General features: G+C 44.3%; 1 protein-coding gene and 1 pseudogene across 1 annotated transcript; one reads left to right on the top strand and one right to left on the bottom strand.

The window, feature by feature from the left end:
- Positions 1-1,792: 1,792 nt before the first annotated feature.
- SRD5A3 (steroid 5 alpha-reductase 3) lies at positions 1,793-21,723 on the top strand. The gene is made up of 5 exons (XM_066280600.1): positions 1,793-2,083; positions 12,193-12,335; positions 14,813-15,010; positions 18,913-19,047; positions 21,008-21,723. Exons 1-5 carry the CDS (start codon positions 1,863-1,865, stop codon positions 21,265-21,267), a joined length of 957 nt encoding a protein of 318 aa, XP_066136697.1. The 5' UTR covers positions 1,793-1,862; the 3' UTR covers positions 21,268-21,723.
- LOC136338064 (10 kDa heat shock protein, mitochondrial pseudogene) lies at positions 19,847-20,472 on the bottom strand (annotated as a pseudogene).
- Positions 21,724-22,312: the final 589 nt, after the last annotated feature.

Here is a 22,312-nt window from a genome sequence, read left to right as displayed (position 1 = left end):
TGTTCTAACAGACTTCAGCCTGGTTTTCCAGTTTTGAAATAAGTCACTCCAGGAAGGATTTAAACATTTGCACAGTATACTCTGTCAGGTTTGACTTGGGATTTCCTGTTCAACCACTGCCCTCTATAGGGGGCTTGTCTGAGAGCTGTACACTCTGATTAAAATCCAACTAAAAAACTGGAGATAATTTTTCCCTTCAGCCCCAATCTTTCCTGTTTCCAACACACACACACACACACACACACACACACACACACACACCCCTGCCCATCTTGTTTTGCAATCTCTCCCTGGGTCAGATAACTATAAGAGAATGTTCCACCCAGGAAACTTGGTTCCTGCAATGCACTTATAAATAGCTTGTCTGAAAGGATGTCCTAGAAAGTCCAGCTGCGCTTTGGGGCAGTTAACCTAAGACAGTGAAGAAACAATGAATGGGATGACCCCTGCAGAAGAGATACTTGGTCATACGAAAGTCCTCATTGTCCTAGCTGGACTTCAAGTCTCATCATCCTTTATCACGGGTTTCTCGAGATGTTGGTAAAGGTTTAGGTGACCTTTCACAAAGAAGCAAGACTCTAAAAAGCTGGTATATTTAACAATCCAAACCATTCAATTCCTTGGTATAATTACACACACCTGGAGGGTTACCAATCATTGCAGTAAGGGTGACAGTTCCCTACCTCTCACCTTTTCCACCCCTCACCTGCCACCCAATCTCAAATAGGTAAGGTCCATAAACAAAGAGACACTATCCTGTAAACTTCAGTCAGTGACTGTCATATAATAGGCATACAATAATAGTTTTTGGAATTAACATCTTAAAGTCTTTTTTAAAATCACCTAAAAGAGTTAAATTTTCATTTATTGTAATTGAAAATTAATGTTGTTCAAAATAGATGTGTCAAGATATAACACTGTCACTACATGAAGCTAAATATCAGAAGAAACAGGCGAGGGAGCTAAACCCTTTACGTTGGGCAGTGGAATTCTAGTAAAGAGAGGACTAATGCTTTTTTCTGAGAGAGATGAGAAGCATCAATCGTTAGTTTTTTGTTGCGACACCTCAGTTGTTCATTGATTGCTTTCTCATATGTGCCTTGACTGGGGCCTTCAGCCGACCAAGTAGCCCCTTGCCGGAGCCAGCGACCTTGGGTCCAAGCTGGTGAGCTTTGCTCAAACCAGATGAGCCCGCGCTCAAGCTGGCGATCTCAGGATCTCGAACCTGGGTCTTCTGCATCCCAGTCCAACGCTCTATCCACTGCGCCAACGCCCGGTCAGGCGACTGATGCTTTATAAATACAATTTTTACCGCTATCATTTTTGTGTTATTTGAAATTGCTTTGATGATTTTCTATTTTACATGTTTAGATTATACATATTCCAAAAATTTATTCATTTTGCATATGGTCTGCTTTTGTCATCCATATATACACACATATATCATATTAGTAGCTGCATGTTATTGTACAACGTGTTAATGTACACGTTGGCTAATTTAGCTAAGTAGTCTAATGTGGAACATTCAGGGTTGTTTCCATTTTTCCACTGAAAATAATGCAGACATGAAGACTTGAAGGCACGTGGTCTTGCTAGTTTTGCTTCTTTGAATCATATTCTGGGGTCCCATTTAGGCGTCCCTGAGTCACATTAGGAACAGAAAGTGACCCAGTCCCTCGATCCTGCGCGGCTCGGCGACGCCTTTGCCAGGGCAGCCGAATCCCGGGAGGGGCGGAGCGACACCCGCCTACCGTTGCGTCACCGATGTCCCGCCCGCTTGAGACCGGCGCGCGGCGCGCGAGGGGCCGGTCCTGCGCGGGCTGGCTGTGCGGCCCGGGAGCGCGGAAGCGGGCGCGCGGGCCATGGCTCCCTGGGCTGGGGCCGCGCCCTCCATGCTGAGCCCACTAAGCGCTGTGTGGCTCACACTGGCCGCCGCGTTCCTGCTGACGCTGCTGCTGCAGCTCGTGCCGCCTGGCTTGCTCCCTAGCTGCGCGCTCTTCCAAGACCTGATCCGCTATGGGAAAACCAAGCGGGGAGCGCCACCACGCCCGGCTGTCTGCCGGAGTTTTGATGTCCCCAAAAGGTAATGCCCCAGCAGGAGTGCTGGTTGCCAGCGCGCCGAGAGCGCAGGTCGCCGGGCTCGTGCAGCCCGCAGGGGGCAGCAGAGGCGGGCGCGGGGCCGCCGGCCCACCGCAGGTTCCCGAGGCGGCGAGGCCTCCGCCGGCTCGCCGAGTACTGGCTCCGCGTCAGCTTGGCGGCCCTGGGGCGGAACGTCCCGAGTGTGGGCCGACAGCAGAGAGCTGAGCAGGAACGTGAACTTGTGGCCGCACTGGGAAGTGGCAGCGCTTCTGCATTTAATAAGCCTCTTCACCTGGCGGGGAAGTAAAGTCTCCTTTGTCTCCAAATTCTCCCCTTTCCCCCCCGCTGCACTCTAGGGCAGTGATGGGCAATCTTTTGAGCTTGGTGTGTCAAAATTCACCAAAAAACTGAGCATAACTTGGATGATGTGTCACTTGGAGAAAAGCCTAACCGGAATTCCCAGAACTAGACGCTCTGTGCCAGGAGTTCTGTTGTTTTGGCCTACAGACCTCGACACAGAGTGTCTACACTACAGCAAACGTTTTATCCTCGGCTACTGCACCTGGCCGTGCAGGAGCCGAGGATGAAACGTCCTTCTCAGCATGCGGCCCCATACTTCTCTAGCATGCGGCTGCGTGTAATCGAAAATGGCTACGCGTGTCAGTGCTGACACGCGTGTCATAGGTCCGCCATCACGGCTCTAGGGGCTCATAATCTAACTCGAGGTCGCCAGGACTCACTGGAAATGAAGGCAGGCCCGCCCTTTGCGCCTCTGTTTCCCCTATTCGTCTTACCGGTCCTCGACTCTGAGTCAGGACCACGGGCGAGATGCTGGTCCCCACACTGGGCGCCACCTCCTTCCACTGCACTGACCCTCTTAACCAGACCAGGGCAGAAGCCGCTGGAGAAAACGCCCAAGTGGCGCATGGTAGGCAAACCGGACCCCGAAGCTCCATTTGACTTAACAGATTTCATAACCAATATTGACGAAAGACGACATCATGAGGGCTTAAGTAGAATTATTTCAGGAATTGTAAGGGTTCCTAAACGTTTTGTGGGGATTTATTTATTTCTTTTTACTTTGAATTCAGAACATAGCTGATAAGAGGCAAGCAAACATTTCTAGATGGTTGGAATATAGCAGTTGGGTTTGCTTTTGTTTTTTGGATTTTTTTTTCCAGTTTTTTAAGATGCGTCTTAAATTGGCATTCAGGAAGGAATCTGGAGGAATGTGAGTGATACGGTTTCTGATGTATTAAAACACCTGGGTTATCGCTTAATCCTCTCATAGGCAGTGCCAGAGATCCGCAGATAGGGGGCTAAGTCTAACTTGGCTTCTGAGAGCTGGCTAAATCCCCTACTTTTGAGTATTGGAGAAAGATTCATTAGGTGTTCCACTGAGGTAAAAGGAATGAGACCCTGGGGAAGAGCAGTCAAGACAAGCTGGTTAAACCTGCTAGTTCTTTAAAGCTCTTTTTAAGTGAAAAGTTATGTCATCTTTTTTTTTTTTTTTTTTCAATCGGGTTTGATTGTACTGTGTGTCCTTTACTACTTTATATAGCAGGGCATTCCTGGTTGTCACTTTTTAATGTTATAAAGTGAAGGGGAAAAATTGTGTCTTAGAGTTGTGAATTCTAACAATTTCTTTTCTAAATTTTGAAAGAGTAAGTATTAGTGTCCCTGGGCTAAAGGACACATTTCAAGTCATTCCCTACACTTACCTATTTCTCTGGCTCCCATACCCTCACTGTTACTATTCAAGTCTGTCCTCAAATGACAGCCAAGAAACAGACTTGTACCTCCCCTTATTTAGGCCTTGGTACTTTTGGGGCTTCTTGTAATTTTTACTATATTATTTAATAATGTATGCTTTTTCTTCCAGAGTTCTAGAGAGGAACCTCTCTGGTGTTTTGTTCTGTTTTTTCCTCTAAATTAAAAAAAAAAAAATTTTTTTAATTCACTGGTTGATTGCTGTATGTGCCCTGACAGGCAATAGAACCCACAACCTTGATTTATGGAGAGGACACTCTAACCAAGTGAGCTACCCAGCCAGGTCTCTAAATTTAAATAAACATTTGTTTTGGCCTGACCAGGTGGTGGCGCAGTGGATAGAGCATCGGACTGGGACGCAGAGGACCCAGCTTTGAAACCCCGAGGTTACCAGCTTGAGTGTGGGCTCATCTGGTTTGAGCAAGGCTCATCAGCTTGAGCCCAAGGTCGCTGGCTTGAGTAAGGGGTTACTCAGTCTGCTGTAGCCCCCTGGTCAAGGCACATATGAGAAAGCAATCAATGAACAACTAAGATGCCGAAACAAAGAATTGATGCTTCTCATCTCTCTCCCTTCCTCTCTATCTGTCCCTCTCTCTGTCTCTGTCACACACAAAAAAAGAAAGAAAGAAACATTTGTTTAGAAGGTACAGCAAATCCAGACCAATCATGAAAGGTAAAAATGCCTGGATATTATATTTAAATATTTTTCCTTGTACAGAATACAGAATTCAATAGTACTTTTAAAGGTGAAAATAAACCTACAGTTTTACACTTAGAAATAGGCAGCTGGGCCCTCTCCCTCCCAGGAGCATTCCCATGCCTTTCTTTTCCCCTCTTCTTCCCCTACACGTGTGCATCTACTAAATCCTAAGGGATCCCACGAGGCTTGCACCCAGAGGTGCAGTGGGCGGCAGCTCCTCCCGGGCTAACCCCCTGAACCTGTCCCAGGGCCCCTGTTCTCTGGCTCCAGTGAGCTGACAGCAGCCCCGACGAGGCTGTCCTGTTGCTTCTACCCTAAGCCTTTCATTGTTCCACTGCCCCCAGCTTTAATAAATGTCCTCTTAAATTATAAATAAATAAAATAAAATGAGAAGAAATAGGCAGGTGAAAGTCAGGTTTCTACACCTAAAAACAGTGCTTAGGTAATTTTGTTTTTTTGTTTTCCTAAGGAAGAAAGAATAAAACCTTAAATCAGTTCACGGAATGTATATATGTTTGATTCCATTACCCCTGTCTGCTAGATTTTTTTTTAAAAAATTGAAGTGATGGCTGCTTTTCTTTGATTAATTTTTAGTTCCTAGAATTTTGATAGCCCAGAAAGTTTGAATAAATATGTGACCTCAAACATAAATCACAATGCATAGTGTATATGGAAGTAGTCCTGTTTCTAAAATTTCAAAATGTTATGGAAACATTGCAAATGGATTGAGCTCTAAAGGCAAAGAGAGCTGTCCAGACTTTCCCCACTGGGGGCCAGGGTTTCTATCTAGAGGTCCAGGAGATGTGTGGAGAGCATTTAGGGCAAACTTGGATTGGAAAAAAAATTACATCTTTATTTCGCAAATCTCTGGCTGAAATTCAGCATTTCATTAATGATGAATGTAATCAACAAACCACAACAGAATTAACAGTACCTGCAATTTTGTAACAGTTCTTTAAATTACATTAAAATATTGGACACCTTGGGGAGTATTTGAGACCTTGTTCTCTGACATATCGTCAGTTTGGCTCAAATAAACTCTTTATAAAACTTAAAAGCTATATACTGGAGACCTCAAAACATTCTTTTCCTTTTTTTTAATTTAGGTGAGAGGAAGGGAGATAGTGAGGCATACTCCCCGATTGGAATCCACTAAGCAACCCCATCTAAGGCCAATGCTTGAGTACCAAGCTATTTTTAGTGCCTGAGGCTAATGCACTAGGCCCAACTGAGTTATCCTCAGCACTAGGGGCAATGCTTGAACCAATTGAGCTACTGGCTGTGAGAGGGGAAGAGGGAGAGAAGGAGTGGTGGGGGGAGAAGCAGATGGTCGCTTCTCCTGTGTGCCCTGACTGAGAATCAAACCTGGGACATCCATTGCCAGGCCTATGCTCTATCCACTAAGCCATCGGCCAGAGCCAAGCAAACATTATTTTCATCATGACAAGAATACTATAGTTATTCCACACTAGATCATTTTTTTTGTTTTTTGTTTTATTTTGTTTTTAGAGAGAGAGAGACAAGAAGGGAGAGAAATAAGAAGCATCAACTCATGGTTGCGTCACTTTAGTTGTTCATTGATTGCTTCTCATATGTGCCTTGATCCAGGGGCTCAAGCTGAGCCAGTGATACCTTGTTCAAGCCAGAAACCTTGGGCTCAAGCCAGCAACCACACTCAAGCTGGTGACACTGAGCTCAAGCTTGATGAGCCTGTGCTCAAGCTAGCAACCTTGGGGTTTTGAACCTGGGACCTCAGCATCCCAGGTCAACACTATCCACTGCACCACCACTGATCAGGCCCCACTAGATCTTGTTATTCAGTACATTAATTAAGAAACATATGTATTACTATATCACTAATTTGTTATTTAGTAGTGTTACCTATATTTCCAGATAGTTGGTTTCCTTTATAATCTCTATGCATTTTATGCTTGTAGTAACATTTGAGAAGAGGACGGTAGCCTTCGACTATACTGCCAAAGGAGTTTGTTCATGGAAGAAAAATAATAAGAACTCCTGCTTAGACTGTCTACTTTTCTTTCTTTCTTTCTTTTTTAGACTGTACACTTTTCATACATTAAATTTGTCTTGTTTTAATCATATTCCTGGCTCAATACCTGACAAATAATTAAGTTCTTGATCAATATATTTTGAAAGAATTTTTTAAAAAGCTTTTAGGTTTAATCAGTTTATTAGTTAACTTGAGTGCTTACTCTGAGAATTACTTAGGTGTGATAGCCTCTCTTTCATACATTTTTTTTAATTTTATTGAATTTATTGAGATGACACTGGTTCATAAAATTATATAGGTGTCAGGTATACAATTCTATAACATATCATCTGTATATTGCATTATATTTATATACACCACCCATCAAGTCTCCCTTCAGCTCCATCTATCCCTCTCTACCCTCCTCCATTACCCCCCACCCCTCTTTTCTCTCCTTCACTCCCCACAATGTCTGTGTTTATAAGTATTGTTTGTTTCCTTTGCTTAATCCCTTCACCTTTTTTCAAGTTTATATAGAGGACTACTGTGTGCCAGGAGCTATTCTAGATCCTTGGAGCTTTTGTTCTTGTAAGATTGACAGTAAATATGTAAATAAATCTGGTAAATCAAGCAAACTAATTTCAGGTGTTGATAAGTGCTTCAGAGAAAATCCATTAGGGTTACTTGACGGAGAGCAAGACTGGTGGGTGGCAGTGACAAAGCTGGAGAGGCCAGGGGTGGGGGAGGGGGCAGGAGATGAGTTCACTGCTCACCGGAGCCTCACAGGCCCTGACGGAGATTAGGGTTTAATCTGAGAGTGTGGAAAGCCTTTTATGGATTTAGGGTGAGGAAGGGAGCATGACATTATGTGCTTTATGGGCTTTTTTTCTTAATCCCTTCCTCTTTTTCACCCAGCCTCCCAAACTCCCAAACTCCCTCCCCTCTGACCACTGTCAATCTGTTCTCTGTATCTATGAGTCTGTTTCTATTTTGTTTGCTAATTGTTTTTTTGTCGTTGTTCATTAGATTCCACATATCACTTCCCAGCCTTTTGGCTAAAATCAAGTGTAGTGTCTGTTCTGATCAGTTCATTAGGTTCATGGGTGAAATCCTATGGTCCTTGTTTTTCTCTGACTGGCTTATTTCACTTGACATAATGCTGTCCAGGTCCTTTCCTGCATCACAAAGGGGAAGATTTTCTTCTTCTTTTATTGCCAAGTATTTCATTGTGTAAGTGTACCATAGCTTTTTTATCCTCTCATCTACTGATGGGCAGTTGGACTGCTTCCAAATCTTGGCTATTGTAAATAACACTGCAATGAACATAGGGGTGCATATATTCTTTGGAATTAGTGTTTTGGGTTTATTTGGATATATTCCCAGAAGTGATTTATGTTCTGAAAGGATGACTAGCCATTCTGTGGAGAAGACTGGAGAAGAGGCTGTTATGGAGTCCAGGCAAGAGGTGGACTTGAGTGTTGGCATAATAGCTGCTGATCAAGTAGATCCTGATGACATTGAAACACTCAGCAGGGGCCAGGCACTAGAGCTCCAGAAACATTAGTTCCCTTTCTTAGTTAACCCTATAAATATGTATTAAGTTTGATCCTGTGTTATAGCTCAAAACCATGCAGTGGCTTCCAGCCAACTCTCAGAGCCCAAGACCCTATACAGTCTTGTTCCCACTACCTCATTGGCTGTTTCCTCTAGTTTACCTGCTGTGTGGCTCCACCCAGTCAGTCCAGTTTGATAGACCTCACTGCTAGTCCTTTCCCCTACCTCAAGGCCTTTGCACTGCCTGTTTGCTCTATCTGGAAAGCTCCCCCCCCCAGTAGCCACATGGTTTATGCCCTCACTTCCTATAATTCTGCTGAAATACCTTTTCAGTGAGGTGTGCCCTATCCATGCTGTTTAAAATGTAATTCTGTCATCCCAGCATTTCTTCTTCTCTTCCCAGCTTTAGTTTGCTCAGTAACAATTATCATGTACTTACATGCTGTAAAAATTACTTTGTGTGTGAGTATAAACTCCATGAAGGCAGGAATTCATTGTTTTATCCCCAGAGCCTGGAGCAGTGCTTACAAAAAGCACTAAAATGTGTGCTGAATCAAGTGAGTGCTTGCTCAGCGTTAAGCCCTAGGTTACCATAACGATCACCTTCTATGTGTTCCCAAGGGTTGGGAAAACAGTGCTTCAATTAAGCAAAGAGCCAAGGGAGGATAGAGAGGGAGAGTGCCTGAAACAGAAGGAAGTGGAGTTTTTAGATCTGCTTTCTGAGGCTAGAGCTGTCTTTTTAAAAAGCAAGAGATAAAACCTTATATAAAGAGTAGAACATGTTTCCTATAGAGGGAAATAAGGCAAGCAAAATAAGAAGTACAATGTACAAAATGTAGGAATAAGAAGAACGGTCTGGCCTGACCTGTGGTGGCGCAGTGGGTAAAAGTGTGGACCTGGAACGCTGAGTTCACCAGTTCGAAACCCCAGGCTTGCTTGGTGAAGGTACATATGGGAGTTGATGCTTCCTGCTCCTTCCTCTGTTCTTTCTATCTCTTTCCTCTCTGTGTCTCTTTCTCTCTCTGTGTCTCCTCTCTCTAAAAAAAATGAATAAATAAAATGTAAAAAATAAATAAATTGTGAAAAATAAAAGAATTTAAAAAAAAAGAAGAAGAACAGTCTGCCTGTGACTCAGAAACACCATGGCATTAGTAGGACACAGCGAGGTGTGGCTCAGCCGCTGACACCAAACAGTTTCAAGTGATTGCAGGCGTGGCATAAATGGCAATGTAAGGTCAGGCCAGAAGAGCAGCTCAGGCAAGTCTGAATTGCAGGAATAAGAGCACAGCAGTGTGGTTTCAACCTCAGAGTCATCAGGGCTGTGTATGGAGCAAACACTGCCATTTACTGTGTGACCTTGGATAAGTAATTTAACCTTGCTAAGCCTTAGTTTTGCCACATAAACTTTACAGGATTGTTGTGAAGATGAAATGAAATAATCATTTTTTAATCTTTTTAATGTTTATTTATTGACTTGAGAGAGAGAGAGAGGGAATGAGAGAGAGAGAGAGAGAGAGAGAGAGAGAGAGAGAGAGAGGAACATAGACCTGTTCCCGTATGCGCCCACCGGGGATCGAAACTGCAATCTCTGCGCTTCGGGACAATGCTCCCACCCACTGAGCTATCTGACCAGGGAGAAATGAAATAATATTAACTCATCCCCCCAAAACTAGACTGTTCTCTATTTAGTTACCAGAGGGATTTTTTTTTTAATTTAAAGAGTGAAATGAATGAACAGTGCTCTTTTTTTCTTATTGTGGTAACATTTACATGACAACATTTACCATTTTAATCCTTTTTGAGAGTCCAGTTCAGTGACTAAGTGCATTCACATTTTTGTGCAAACATCACCACTGTAGGTTTCCAGAATTTTTCCATCAGCAGAGGGAGTTTTAAAACAAATGATCACTTGGGGCCACTCTACTCAAATGGCCCCCCTTCACATTTAGTAGAAGTCAGTGTCCTTACGAGACCCTGTGCCAGGCGCGCCTGCCCCTAACCACATGGGCCGTCCCTTTCCACACAGTGTCCTTCAGTGCTCCTCAGCACCTTTGTGCTTGTCATTTCCTCTACCTAGAAAATGCCTCCCCTCTCAGACTCCAAAGGGTTCCTCATTCTAGACAAATGTCACTTCGAGAGAGGCCATCCTTTCCCCACCTGTCTCGAAGGCCTCCCCTCCGCGCCTTCTGCCCACCCCCAGCATTACCCGGCTGTCCACAGGTTCAGTTGTGGAGAGATCACTGAAAGGTCAACTTCGTCCAGGCAGGGACCTGGTCTGATCGCTTCCCGCTGAGTCCCCAATGCCAGCAATGTCACCTGGCATGTTTTAAGTGCTCAATAAATATGTATGAAAAAATGAAGTAGGTGAAGTGGCTGGTCCAGAAGTTGCTCTTCAGGAATGGCCCTGTCTTTTTCTGTGGAAGCCTACAGAGCAAGGAGCTACGACAGTCTGCTCAGACCAGACCTGGGCTCAGTTCCAGGAAACGTGTCTTTTTTCTTTCTTTTCTTTTTTAAATTTATTTTAGGGGTGGGAGAAGGAGAAGAAAAGAAGACATTGATTTGACCTTCCACTTATTTATGTATTCATTGTTTGATTCTTGTAGGTGTGTGCCTTGACCAGGGATTGAACCCACAACCTTGGTGTATCAGAATGATGCTCTAACCAGCTGAGCCACCCAGGGCTTAGGAAGTGTTTCTTAAGGAAAACACTGGAAGGGAACCAAAGGCCAGAGGCCTAGGGGTGGAAGGGGCTGTGGAATTAACACCAGTGCACGAACTTTTGAAGAGACTAAGCTCTGAGAAGACCAGAATTAGGGGTAACAGGATGGCTCAGAGGGCAGATCCAGTGATCCAGTTTTAACAGTGGTTAGGAGAATTAAGCAGATTACTATGGAATGATCAGATTCGATCGGTGTTCAAGTTATGGGTATGGTCTGGGAGTGCTGTGAGTTCTGGTGTGAGAATATTCTGGATCACCTGGAAGAGGAGTCCCTGAGTTTAGAGTTAATCCTCCTTACTCCAGGTGGGTTTACTTTGTCACAGTCTAATGAGACAAGAGGGAGGGGGGCTTAATATATGCATTGAAGATCAGGGAAGGCCAAGGGATCTCCAGGCACCTTGCAAAGTCAGAATAATTCGGAATTGGTTTGAACAGGGAAAAATAGTAAGTGGACCTCAAAAGAACCTGTTAGGCCTTGTGCCATATTAGGTGATTTTGTTTCAGCAAACCAACATCATCTTTCACATCACATCAACATTGCTAGTTGCAACTTTTATTGGTTTTGTGGTACTTGCATTTCACTTGTAGCTGTTGATTGCAAAATAAGGATTGTGCTTGTCTGAGAGTTGCAACTGTCAGGAGTTGACAGTTTTGTGAGTTAATATTTGTCATCTAAGTAAATTAGAAGAGCACTGAGTCAGAGGACCTCTGAGGTTCCTTACAGCCCCAAGAGCCTGGATTGTGCAAAGCTTGTGGAACAGATACATGGCCATTGCGGCAGTTCAGCCCGGGGTTTAAAAATCTTTCCCAGATTTGGCTGTGTTAGCACAATCTAGGTTCCCTCTGCCAGGACCTGGGGCCCCGTGTTTTGGAACTTGAGCCCAATCCAGTTACCCAGAGATAAGAGGAATTGCTAATTGAACCTCAATCTAGGTTGAACGATGTCAGTCGTATCCTTGTTAGCCTCAAGAGGCCTCTTTTTCCTATGAATTAACCAGTCCAATCATTTGAAAGAAAATTTTCTTAAATGTATTGGGGTGACACTGGTGAATAAAATTACATAGGTTTCAAGTGTACAGTTCTATGATCCATCATCTGTATATTATATTGTGTGTCACCACCCCACGTCATGTCTCTTTCCATCACCATCTATCCCCCCTTTATCTCCTTCTAACTTCCCCACCCCCTTTCCTTCTGGTAATCCCCGTACAGTTGTCTGTGTGAAATGAAATTTCGGAAATCTGAACATGTGTAGGATTCAGATTGTATCGAATAACTAGACTTCCGGGGGGGGGGGGAGGAGAGGACATTAAAAATAGCCTTTCTGCATAATGAAATGACTCTACCCTGATGATTGCCTAACTTGTTTTCCCTTTGTAGGTATTTTTCTCACTTCTATATTATCTCAGTGCTGTGGAACGGCTTCCTGCTTTGGTGTCTTACTCAATCCCTGTTCCTGGGAGCGCCTTTTCCAAACTGGCTTCACGCTTTACTCCGAACTGTGGGGGCGGCGCAGTTCCGAGGTAAATCCAACCATCACAGCCTGTTCCTGCTGCGGGGAGCGGTTCCTGGTATCTCAGAGCCACTCACAGGCTCCCCAGGAGAAGAGTTCTGGAGGGTTCAGAGCCTTCCCTGAGGAGATGTTCCCAATCCTTCAGTGAGATCTTGGCACAGCTAAGAGTTTGCTCCAGTCTGATTTCCCAGCAACTGCTGGGCTGTGTACAGGACTGGCTGTTCTCCCGCTGATATTTTGTGTACTGTCGATAAATATATATATATATATATATACACACACACACACACACACACACACACACCTTTAGACTTAGGGGAAAACCTTTTTGGACTCCCTCGTGTTTGCGTTGAAATATTCATCATTTATATAGTCCGACCAAAATCATGTCTCAATACTACTCCAGAAATTTGATAGAAAATTACTTTTTGATCTCCAGTTAAAAGTGTTATGCCATATGGCCTTGGTTTCATAATAAAATTGACTACAAATAGATGTTGAACAAATGATCACAGAACAGACATTAAATTTGCCTCAGATAAAGACCTACTACAAGGCCCTGGCCGGTTGGCTCAGTGGTAGAGCGTCAGCCTGGCGTGCAGAGGTCCCGGGTTCGATTCCCAGCCAGGGCACACAGGAGAAGCACCCATCTGCTTCTCCACCCCTCACCCTCTCCTTCCTCTCTGTCTCTCTCTTCCCCTCCCGCAGCCAAGGCTCCATTGGAGCAAAGATGGCCCGGGCGCTCGGGATGGCTCCTTGGCCTCTGCCCCAGGCACTAGAGTGGCTCTGGTCACAACAAAGCGATGCCCCAGAGAGGCAGAGCATCGCCCCCTGGTGGGCAGAGCGTCGCCCCTGGTGGGCGTGCTGGGTGGATCCCGGTCGGTCGGGCGCATGCGGGAGTCTGTCTGACTATCTCTCCCTGTTTCCAGCTTCAGAAAAAAATACAAAAAATAAATAAATAAAAAATAATAATAAAAAAAAAAGACCCACTGCAAAATAAGGACTTGAAGGTGCAAACAATGAACTGGCCTCATAATGCCAGGCAGCGGGGGAGGGGCAGAATTAGACACAGATTGTTCTGGGCTGTCTCTGTCCTTTGTTCTAGCAGCCAAGCCACAGGCTCCCTAGAAACAGTCCTTCCTGGTATAACCAGAGGAATTTGTTGCAAAAGATGACTGTCACAAGGGGAAATGTATGCAAATCCTATTTGGGAGTGGAGGATACCTCAGTGAATCCCACTTCACGAATTCAAACTTCATCTTTTCATTTGTTTTGTTTTGTTGATGATAATTTTTTTAAAGCACCCTAAATTTTATTTTTCAATTGTAGTTTCTATTCAGTATTATTTTGTATTCGCCTCAGATGTACCGCATAGTGGTTAAACAATCATATACTTCACAAAGTATACCCCCCGATATTTCTAGCGTCCATCTGACAGCTTACAGTTATTACAGTATTATTGACTGTATCCCCTATGCTTTACATCCCTGTGACTGTTCTGTAACTACCAGTTTGTACTTCTTAATTCCTTCACCTTTTCACCCAATCCCCCAACCCCCCCTCCCCTCTGGCACCCACCAATCTGCTCCCTGTGTCTGAGTTTTCATTTTGTTTGTTCGTTTATTTTGTTCTATAGATTCTACGTATAAGTGGACTCAGAGTATCTGAATCTTTCACCTCTTCATTTGTTTTTGTGGGGCTGGGTGGGGTTCTGGTATTTGGAGGGTTGGTTGTGAGGAGTTTTATTTGGTTATTTTTTTAACCTATTCCTAAAGTGTTTAAACTAGGTTTTACTGTATTTAACATATAAAAACAGGCAAAGCTAACCTAAGCTCAAAGAAGTCAGGACAGAGCAAAATCTAGGTTTTATGTCATTTTAAAAACCAGCATTTTCTCTGACTTAATTTGGGGTCGGGGGATGAAAGGTACGAAGCTAGATCTCGGGGATCCCAGTCTCCTATAAGTGTAATTCTTTGTTTAATATGGAAAGGAATGCATAATTCTCCCTGTCTCCGTTCTGTCCCCTTTCTGTGTATTTTGGTGCTTGTGCCCCCCGTCTTTCCTGAGCTCAGAGACGCCCCCCACCCTGCCGTGGGGCTGCTCAGAGGCCACCCAGGAACTCATCCTGGCCATCCTCATTGTTATTAGTGCCAGCAACCGGAGGAGACCCGCAGAGCCTGGTCTCTGAGCACACAGACCCCTCCCCGGTGACGGCCACACAATCTGGGGGCTTTCACATGATGGAGCAGAGTCAGGAGACCTGAGTTCGTCCCAGCTCTGTCACTAGCTGACTGTGTAACCTTGAGCCGATTTTTTTTACTTCACTTGGCCCACTTCACCATTGCTAAAAGAAAAGGTGTAAAACTGGATGGTATCTAGGGCCCTTTGGTAGTCTAATTTAATACTTTGTGTAACAGTAGGGGAAAACATAACGTTGGATTAATCATGGAAAGAAAAATGCTGACTGTGCTGCTTTCTGAACTGTAGGAGGTGAGCTGGCGCTGTCTGCATTCCTAGTACTCGTGTTTCTGTGGCTGCACAGCCTGCAGAGACTCTTCGAGTGCCTCTGGGTCAGTGTCTTTTCCGACGCCGTGATTCACCTCGTGCAGTACTGTTTTGGACTTGTCTACTATGTGCTCGTGGGCCTAACTGTGCTGAGCCAAGTGCCCATGGACGGGAGGAATGGTGAGTGGTCCCTGGGGGCTGTCACCCGAGTCCCTGGGTGCAGGAGGGGCTCATACTCTTCAGGCAAAGCGCTCCACCCAGCATTATGGAAGTTCCAGAGTAGGAGACCTGCCCAATCCAGAACGTCTTCAGTAAAGATGGTGAAGTGCCAGGGATTCAGGAGGGTCAGTTTGAGGACGGAGAAATGGGATGAGAGGTTTCCCTCCATGGGAGTGAAGTCAGCGAACTCACGTGGAGAGAAAGCGGGAGTATGGGCAAGAGTTGAACAGGAAGCAGGAGACACCCAAGAACAGGAGAAGGAGCCGGCAAAGAAAGTTGCTTCCCCAAAGCCGCAGCCATCCCGGGATGTTTGTGCGGAAACGTAGGGGTGAGGCTGGGGAAGGGCGAATTGTGATGCAGCATTCAATCCTAGGAGACCGGAGAAGCGGGGGGCCTGGACTCATGGTGGAGACTTGTCACTTGAAGAAGGAGTAGGGAGCCATTTTGTGGGTGTTTGGGTCTTGTGATTGTTGCCATTACACCAAGCTTTTCCTTAAGTGAGGGAGCCTGAGGAGAGAGGGCAGAACAGTACGGAGGCAAGTCAGAACTGTGTCTTCACATTTCTGAGCGCCTACTAACTAGGAAGAGGGAATCATAATCCTGACTTTTGTGGATGAGGAAGAAATTAATTGGGGTTTTTTTCTTGGGGGAGGAGTCAGTATCTAACATATGACTATCGCTTTTGTAAAAACAATGCATGCTTACGATAAAGAATCAAGTTATCTGGGGTGATTGAAATGAATGTTTGGTGCTGAGGCCAACCCCGGTGCAGCCGAGGTCTCCATCAGCCCAGACACTGTCGGGCAGAGCTCTCCTGACCGTTGCCTGTCAGTCCAAGGCTTCAGATCTTCATCCTCATAGACTGAGACCAAGATTAGATCTTTCCAATGGCCCGTGAGAGAGCTTCCCTCCCAGGCCTGATTCCAGCGTCAGCGGGCCCCTCCGCCGGCCCCTCTCTCTTGCCGTACAGCGCAAGGCCTCCACGATTTGAGGAATGGTTTTTGATTACATCTTATTGATGACATTTCTCAATTCATGATTTAGTTATTGGCTCCAGCCACTCAGCTAGCATCTCTCCACCTAAGTCCTCTGAACCTAATCAAGTCATCCTCTCCTCCCTTTGTTTCTGCTGAGTCTTCACGCACGTCCCGTGTCACGGTTTGAGCTGGCACTCCGGGTGGACGGTCTGTATTTTCCACCTGAAGGGACTTGCCGAAGCACATCGGTCACTCGACAGCTTTTGGTCTGTTAGTTCGCAGAGGCATTAGGTTTCTCTTCTGGAGTTTTCTCTGATGGCTGGACCCCACTTTCTGCCCCCCCTCCTGTTTAATGAAGGAAAGGCCACGTGGCGTCCACACAAATAACTTTCTAGACACTCCATTCTGAAGCTCTTTTGTTTCACCTGTTTGTCCTTCAAGAGGTCATCTGTGGTCATGTGGGACAATACAGAGAGGACTGGGTTCAGTAGTTTACTGAGAGGGAACACACTGGGGCATTTGTCAGCTGCAGGATCTGACAGGAGCGGGCTTGGGGGTCAGAGGGGCCTGAGTCTGGATCCTGGCTTATTTAATCTTTCTGAGCCTCAGCGCCGTCATCAGTAACAGGAATATATACTGATTCCAGACTGTTCTTGTGAACAGGAAAGGAAAGGATATCTGTAAACTACCCAGATCTTCACTAAATCTCCTTGTCAAGTGTAGAGACTCTCCCCATTTGCTCTCCATCACATGGTTCTATTTTCTTTTCTTCAGAGTACCGTCTCTACCGGAATTATCTGGGCTATTGATTTGTTTACTTGATTCTCCTGGTGGCTGCCACTAGAACGTGAGTTCATGAGGACTGGGATATGGCCTGGTGTGTTCACTGCTTTATGCCTCATGCCTACAAGTGCCAGGTTCAGTTCCCCATCTCCTTCCTTCTCCCTGCATAAACTGTACAAACTCTGCCCAAACTGGCATCTCACTCAGCACTCCGCCATCTTGGCTGCTTCTCCTGGACACATGGCCTCTTTCCGCTGCTCTCTGCTCTGCTCCCTCTGCTCTCTCATGCTAATCATCCCAGGAACCAAGAGCAAGCTCCCGTTCTGCCTCTATTTTATAGTGTAGAAATCCAAACCTTTAATCCAATATACAAAATAGGGAAGTCTCTAATACAAAGTCACTTCTCTGAGTTATGATGGGATTGTACCACCCCACATCAAAAAGGGTGGGAAAGGCTCAATCCCAAAACCAAGCCCCAGGCTACAAGGCTCCTGCCTGCCCCCAACACACATTAATATCACCTGGGCAACGGCCACCACGTGGGCAGCGTCATCTTTAACAAAGTGAGCATAATATATTTTATCTGCCCAACAACACTTATCAAGTGACTAATGAATAAATGGTTAATTACTACACAGATTAGACTCTCAATAAACATGAGCCTTACACCTGCTTCTCCTCTTCTGCATGGTAATTCCAACTTACCCTTACAGATCTTTATTCCTCACAGGTAGTTTCTCTGCACTTAGAGTAGGTGACTGGGTAAGCAGTGATGTGAACTCTTAGGCACTTGCTTTAATTTTTAATCCTTTAGTGACTTGTTCTTAAAACCCTTTTGATTTAAAACTGTATTTTTCCTATTTTGCTTATTTTTAACTGATAAAAAATAACCTTTTGGTTAAATGGCTAAACCTAGAAAATATTAAGAGACTATAAGTGGGCCTGACCTGTGGTGGCGCAGTGGATAACGCGTCGACCTGGAAATGCTGAGGTCGCCGGTTCGAAACCCTGGGCTTGCCTGGTCAAGGCACATATGGGAGTTGATGCTTACAGCTCCTCCCCCCTTCTCTCTCTCTGTCTCTCTCTCTCCCTCTCTCTCTCCTCTCTAAAAATGAATAAAGAAAGAAAGAAAAAGATCCATAAAAAAAAAAAAAGAGACTATAAGTAGATTGTTTCTATAGAGCTGGTTTTTCAAAGCAGTGAATACAGGTGGACTTTGGTGACTAGTCAGCTGTCGTCAGGTACTTCCGGGTGCCGGGTCCCGTGTGGAGTAGGTGACCCTTGCTTCTCTTACCTGAATCACCTCTGTAGGGGCTTTCTCTGGCTCCAGAGCCTCAGGCTGGCCCCTGTTGTCAATGGACAGCTTTGTTTCTTGAGCCGAGCCCCTGACTAGCCTGACTGCTTCCTGCTGATCATAGGGAAGTCCTCAATTCCTTTTCTGATGCCAGTTCTTAAAAGACCTACAATCTTCTCTTCTTCCAGATAGCTGAAGAAGAAAGAGGGATACAATACATTGAGCATTTCTCTTCCTAAAACTAAATCTCTCTGATGAGGGTCTGTCTAATCAGAAAGAGATACTGTTGATTTCCATCTGGGAGTTTACCTGTCTCTTTTTGAGAAGTCCCACTCTTAGCCTTCACGTCCAGTGGTTTTCTCCATTGGCTGGAGCCCATCAAGTCAGCATTTTGCCTTCAGGGTCTCTCTAGCAATAGCTTAGGATAGTAGGTCAGGGAGAGGTTTCAGAAAGTGTTTTCCTGAAAATAGAATATAAGAAGGCATAAAACCAGGCTTGGAAATAGAAGCACAGCGTTGTCTTACTACACAAGAGTACATCACAAGAGCAGGAGACAATTGAAGAAGGAACAAGAGAATGTATCATCACAGAGTTATCTGCTAGGGGCCACTGAAGCTGCCCCAGCTGAGGAGCAAATCTCCATTGGTGTTCTTCCTCCTGTACTTGGGAAGTTCTATCAGAATAATTTTATAGTCATGAGGAACAGAGTAAGTGGGTAATTGTGTTCTACTGACTTTAGGATTTTTTTAATTCCCTGAGCCTCTGAAATTTTGCAACATTGGCTAATAAGATAATCCTTATTTCTGTAGTCTATGTGACAGGGAAAAACCTCTTGATGCAAGCTCGGTGGTTCCACATCCTCGGGATGATGCTGTTCATCTGGTCATCTGTCCATCAGTATAAGTGCCACGTCATTCTCAGCAGTCTCAGGAAAAACAAAGCAGGTACGATATCGTTTAGAGCCATTGCATTGGCTTTTAACTCTCAGAAGTTAGTTGTCCGTGTTCCTTCATTCTTTTCCTTCATGCCCTAATTAGTTGGTTAATGTATGAAATATTCATTTTGGATAAGACACCTCTCTGGGTCTTGATCTTCCCATCTATAAAATGAGAGCATTATACTGAAAGATCTCTCTGGACCCACTAATCCTTATATTTCTGATTCTACTCTGTGCCCACAACTTGGGGCCTGTATTATATATAATATTATATGTGTCTAACCAGTATGAGAGCACTTGTATAACCCTGCTGAATTAGTATCATCCAGCCAAAGCAAAAAACTGGACTTTTTAGTTAGCTTGTGTTGACTTGTCACAGGTACGGTTTTCGTTAGGTCTTTTGAAATATTAAGAACGGAATAGTATTCAACATTTATCAAGTGCTTATTTTGTGCCGAGCCCTATCCTGAGTGCTTTACATACAGCTTCACAATACTTTAGGAGCGTACAGTCTTATCCCTATTTTACAGATGCAGAAACTGAGTTATCCAAAGTTACATAGTAAGTGAGGGTAGAGCCAGAATTTGAACTTGTGCAGTCTCATTCTGGAGTATAAAATTCTTTTTTTTTTTTCTTAATATTTATATCAATACAGTGAAACTAAATTTTAAGAGATACTGGATGTCATTAGTTTGTATAATTATTTTATTATAGAAGAGGCGTGGAAATTATTTACATGATGAAAGATTTCAGAACTGCAGTGGAAGGGACAGCTTCACGTGATGCCATTTCAGGAGTGATTTATTTCAGTCTACATACTTTCCATGCATGTCACCATCTCTAAATAGCAAATAATCCTAGGCGTCTAGAACTACTCTGGTGCCTCTGTATCCTGGAAGAAGAACTTTATCTCCAACCTGCACACTAACTGGTTGTATCTCTCTACCCTTTCCTTTGGAGCCAGATCCAACAACGACTACTGTTGCTTGAAATACTTTTCCTTGAGATTTTTCTGGGAGCATAATGCTTCCTTTGGTTACAGTGTCCACAGTTCAACTAATACAAGGTCAAAGAGGGGCAGAAACTTTGTAACCACCTGTCCTGCTTTGAGTGTAGCCGCCGTAGTTGTACTCGGCTCCTGTGCCCTCAAGGAGAGACCCACAGTTCAAGGTCAGCCCACTGGGCACATGAACTCAGGAAAAGGCTGCTCAGCGCCCAAGTGCGCTCACCCCAGCACCGCCCCTTCCAAGACAGGGCAGCCACGGTGGCACGAGGCCACACGTAGTCCCAAGGGCTCCCGGCAGGCCACTGATGTGATGACCAGGAGGTAGAAGAGGACCTCTTTTAGGCTTTGTGGAGTGTGAGCTTTTAATTTCTAGCTTGGATGATTGATGGCATAACAGGCATTCCTTGTATCCTTATTTACAGTCATGGTATAACCCAGGGGTCCCCAAACTTTTTACACAGGGGGCCAGTTCACTGTCCCTCAGACCATTGGAGGGCCAAACTATAAAAAAAACTATGAACAAATCCCTATGCACACTGCACAGATCTTATTTTAAAGTAAAAAAAACAAAACGGGAACAAATACAATATTTAAATTAAAGAACAAGTAAATTTAAATCAACCAACTGACCAGTATTTCAATGGGAACTATGCTCCTCTCACTGACCACCAATGAAAGAGGTACCCTTCTGGAAGTGTGGCGGGGGCCGGATAAATGGCCTCAGGGGGCCACATGTGGCCCGCGGGCTATAGTTTGGGGACCCCTGGTATAACCTAAGCTTGTGGTGTTTTTTAACTCTTGGTAGGTTAATAATGGAGGCAAGAGATGATGGAGGTTTGCATCCAGGTCTGTCATCCTCTCTTCTAAATACGAGTTTTCATACATGATTTGGGGAGTGATAAGGTAAACCTTTCTTTTCGCAGCTTCAAATGATCAGAAAGTTTTCTTTTTCTCATTTCAGGAGTGGTCATTCACTGTAACCACCGAATCCCTTTTGGAGACTGGTTTGAATATGTTTCTTCCCCTAACTACCTAGCAGAGCTGGTGATCTACATTTCCATGGCTGTCACCTTTGGGTTCCAGAACGCAACCTGGTGGCTAGTGGTGACCTATGTCTTCTTCTGCCAGGCCCTGTCGGCTTTCCTCAGCCACAGATTTTACAAAAGCACATTTGTCTCCTACCCCAAGCATAGAAAAGCTTTCCTGCCATTTCTGTTCTAAGATAACCCCAGTCCTGAAGAACGCAAGCCAGGTGGCAGGCTCACTTCCTAAGGACAGTGAAGTCTGGAAACCAAAGTACCATTTCTGCAGAACTGTTTGACATCTCTGTGCTATTTTTACATCCAAAAGTCTTCACTGAATGAGCAAAGTGATACCCCTCAAGAAAACAAAGGCTCAAAGAACTACTTCTGGCAGACCAGGGAGTGCTGTGTCTGCTTTCTGAGATGCTTTACAGAACCAACCAACTGCTAAAAACTGGACAAGACTTCTCCAAGCTGCTCCAAAGCAAACTAACCAAGAAAATGCAAATTGCTTCAAACATACACATATGTACATAGAGGCAGAGAAAAGATCATCTGTGACTTTTTGTTAGGGAGAAAATAAACTGGGCTTCATAATAAGCAATACAGAAAGTGCTCAGTAACTGTCTGTTGCAGCATTTTAATAAGGGCAGAATAGCTTTTGAAAAAACTAACAATGTATAATTTCACACCAAAGCACCCAGGGAATAATGAGTTTGTTGGAGTCAGTTTGTACTTTCACATATTTCCACAAAGATCTCTAGTCATGGAACCGTCGCTAGTCACTTCCACTCATCTCCCCCAAATCATAGTCCACAGGAAGTTTGAAGCCTCTTTTATTTAATACATTTTTGACATCCCTTTCAAGGGAGTATGTTAAAAATGAAAGCATCTGAAAATAAACTAATTTTATATTCATGCATCAAAAGCCTTCCTGAATGGATCTGACTTACACTCTGGATTAGACAGTGCTCTAGCCTCATGCATATGTAGTTATTCAAATTGGATTAATGTCTGCCTGAGTTTATTTTAACTAATAGAATGAATCTGAAGCTATTTAGGAAGAAAATTTACACTTAAAATAGCTTATGTTAAAATATGCATGATGAAATCAAAGGGAAATAAATGCATTATGTGAAAGAAAAAGATAAACTTGGAAAGTTATACTATAGCCTGAACAATGCAGCAAAAACTTCACATTCATTCGTGCAACGTAAGATTTACTGGCTTCCTGACTGGGGTAT

This window comes from Saccopteryx bilineata, chromosome 5 (assembly GCF_036850765.1).
Source record: "Saccopteryx bilineata isolate mSacBil1 chromosome 5, mSacBil1_pri_phased_curated, whole genome shotgun sequence".
Classification (NCBI taxonomy): Eukaryota; Metazoa; Chordata; class Mammalia; order Chiroptera; family Emballonuridae; genus Saccopteryx; species Saccopteryx bilineata.
This window is presented reverse-complemented; position numbering and strand designations above follow the sequence as displayed.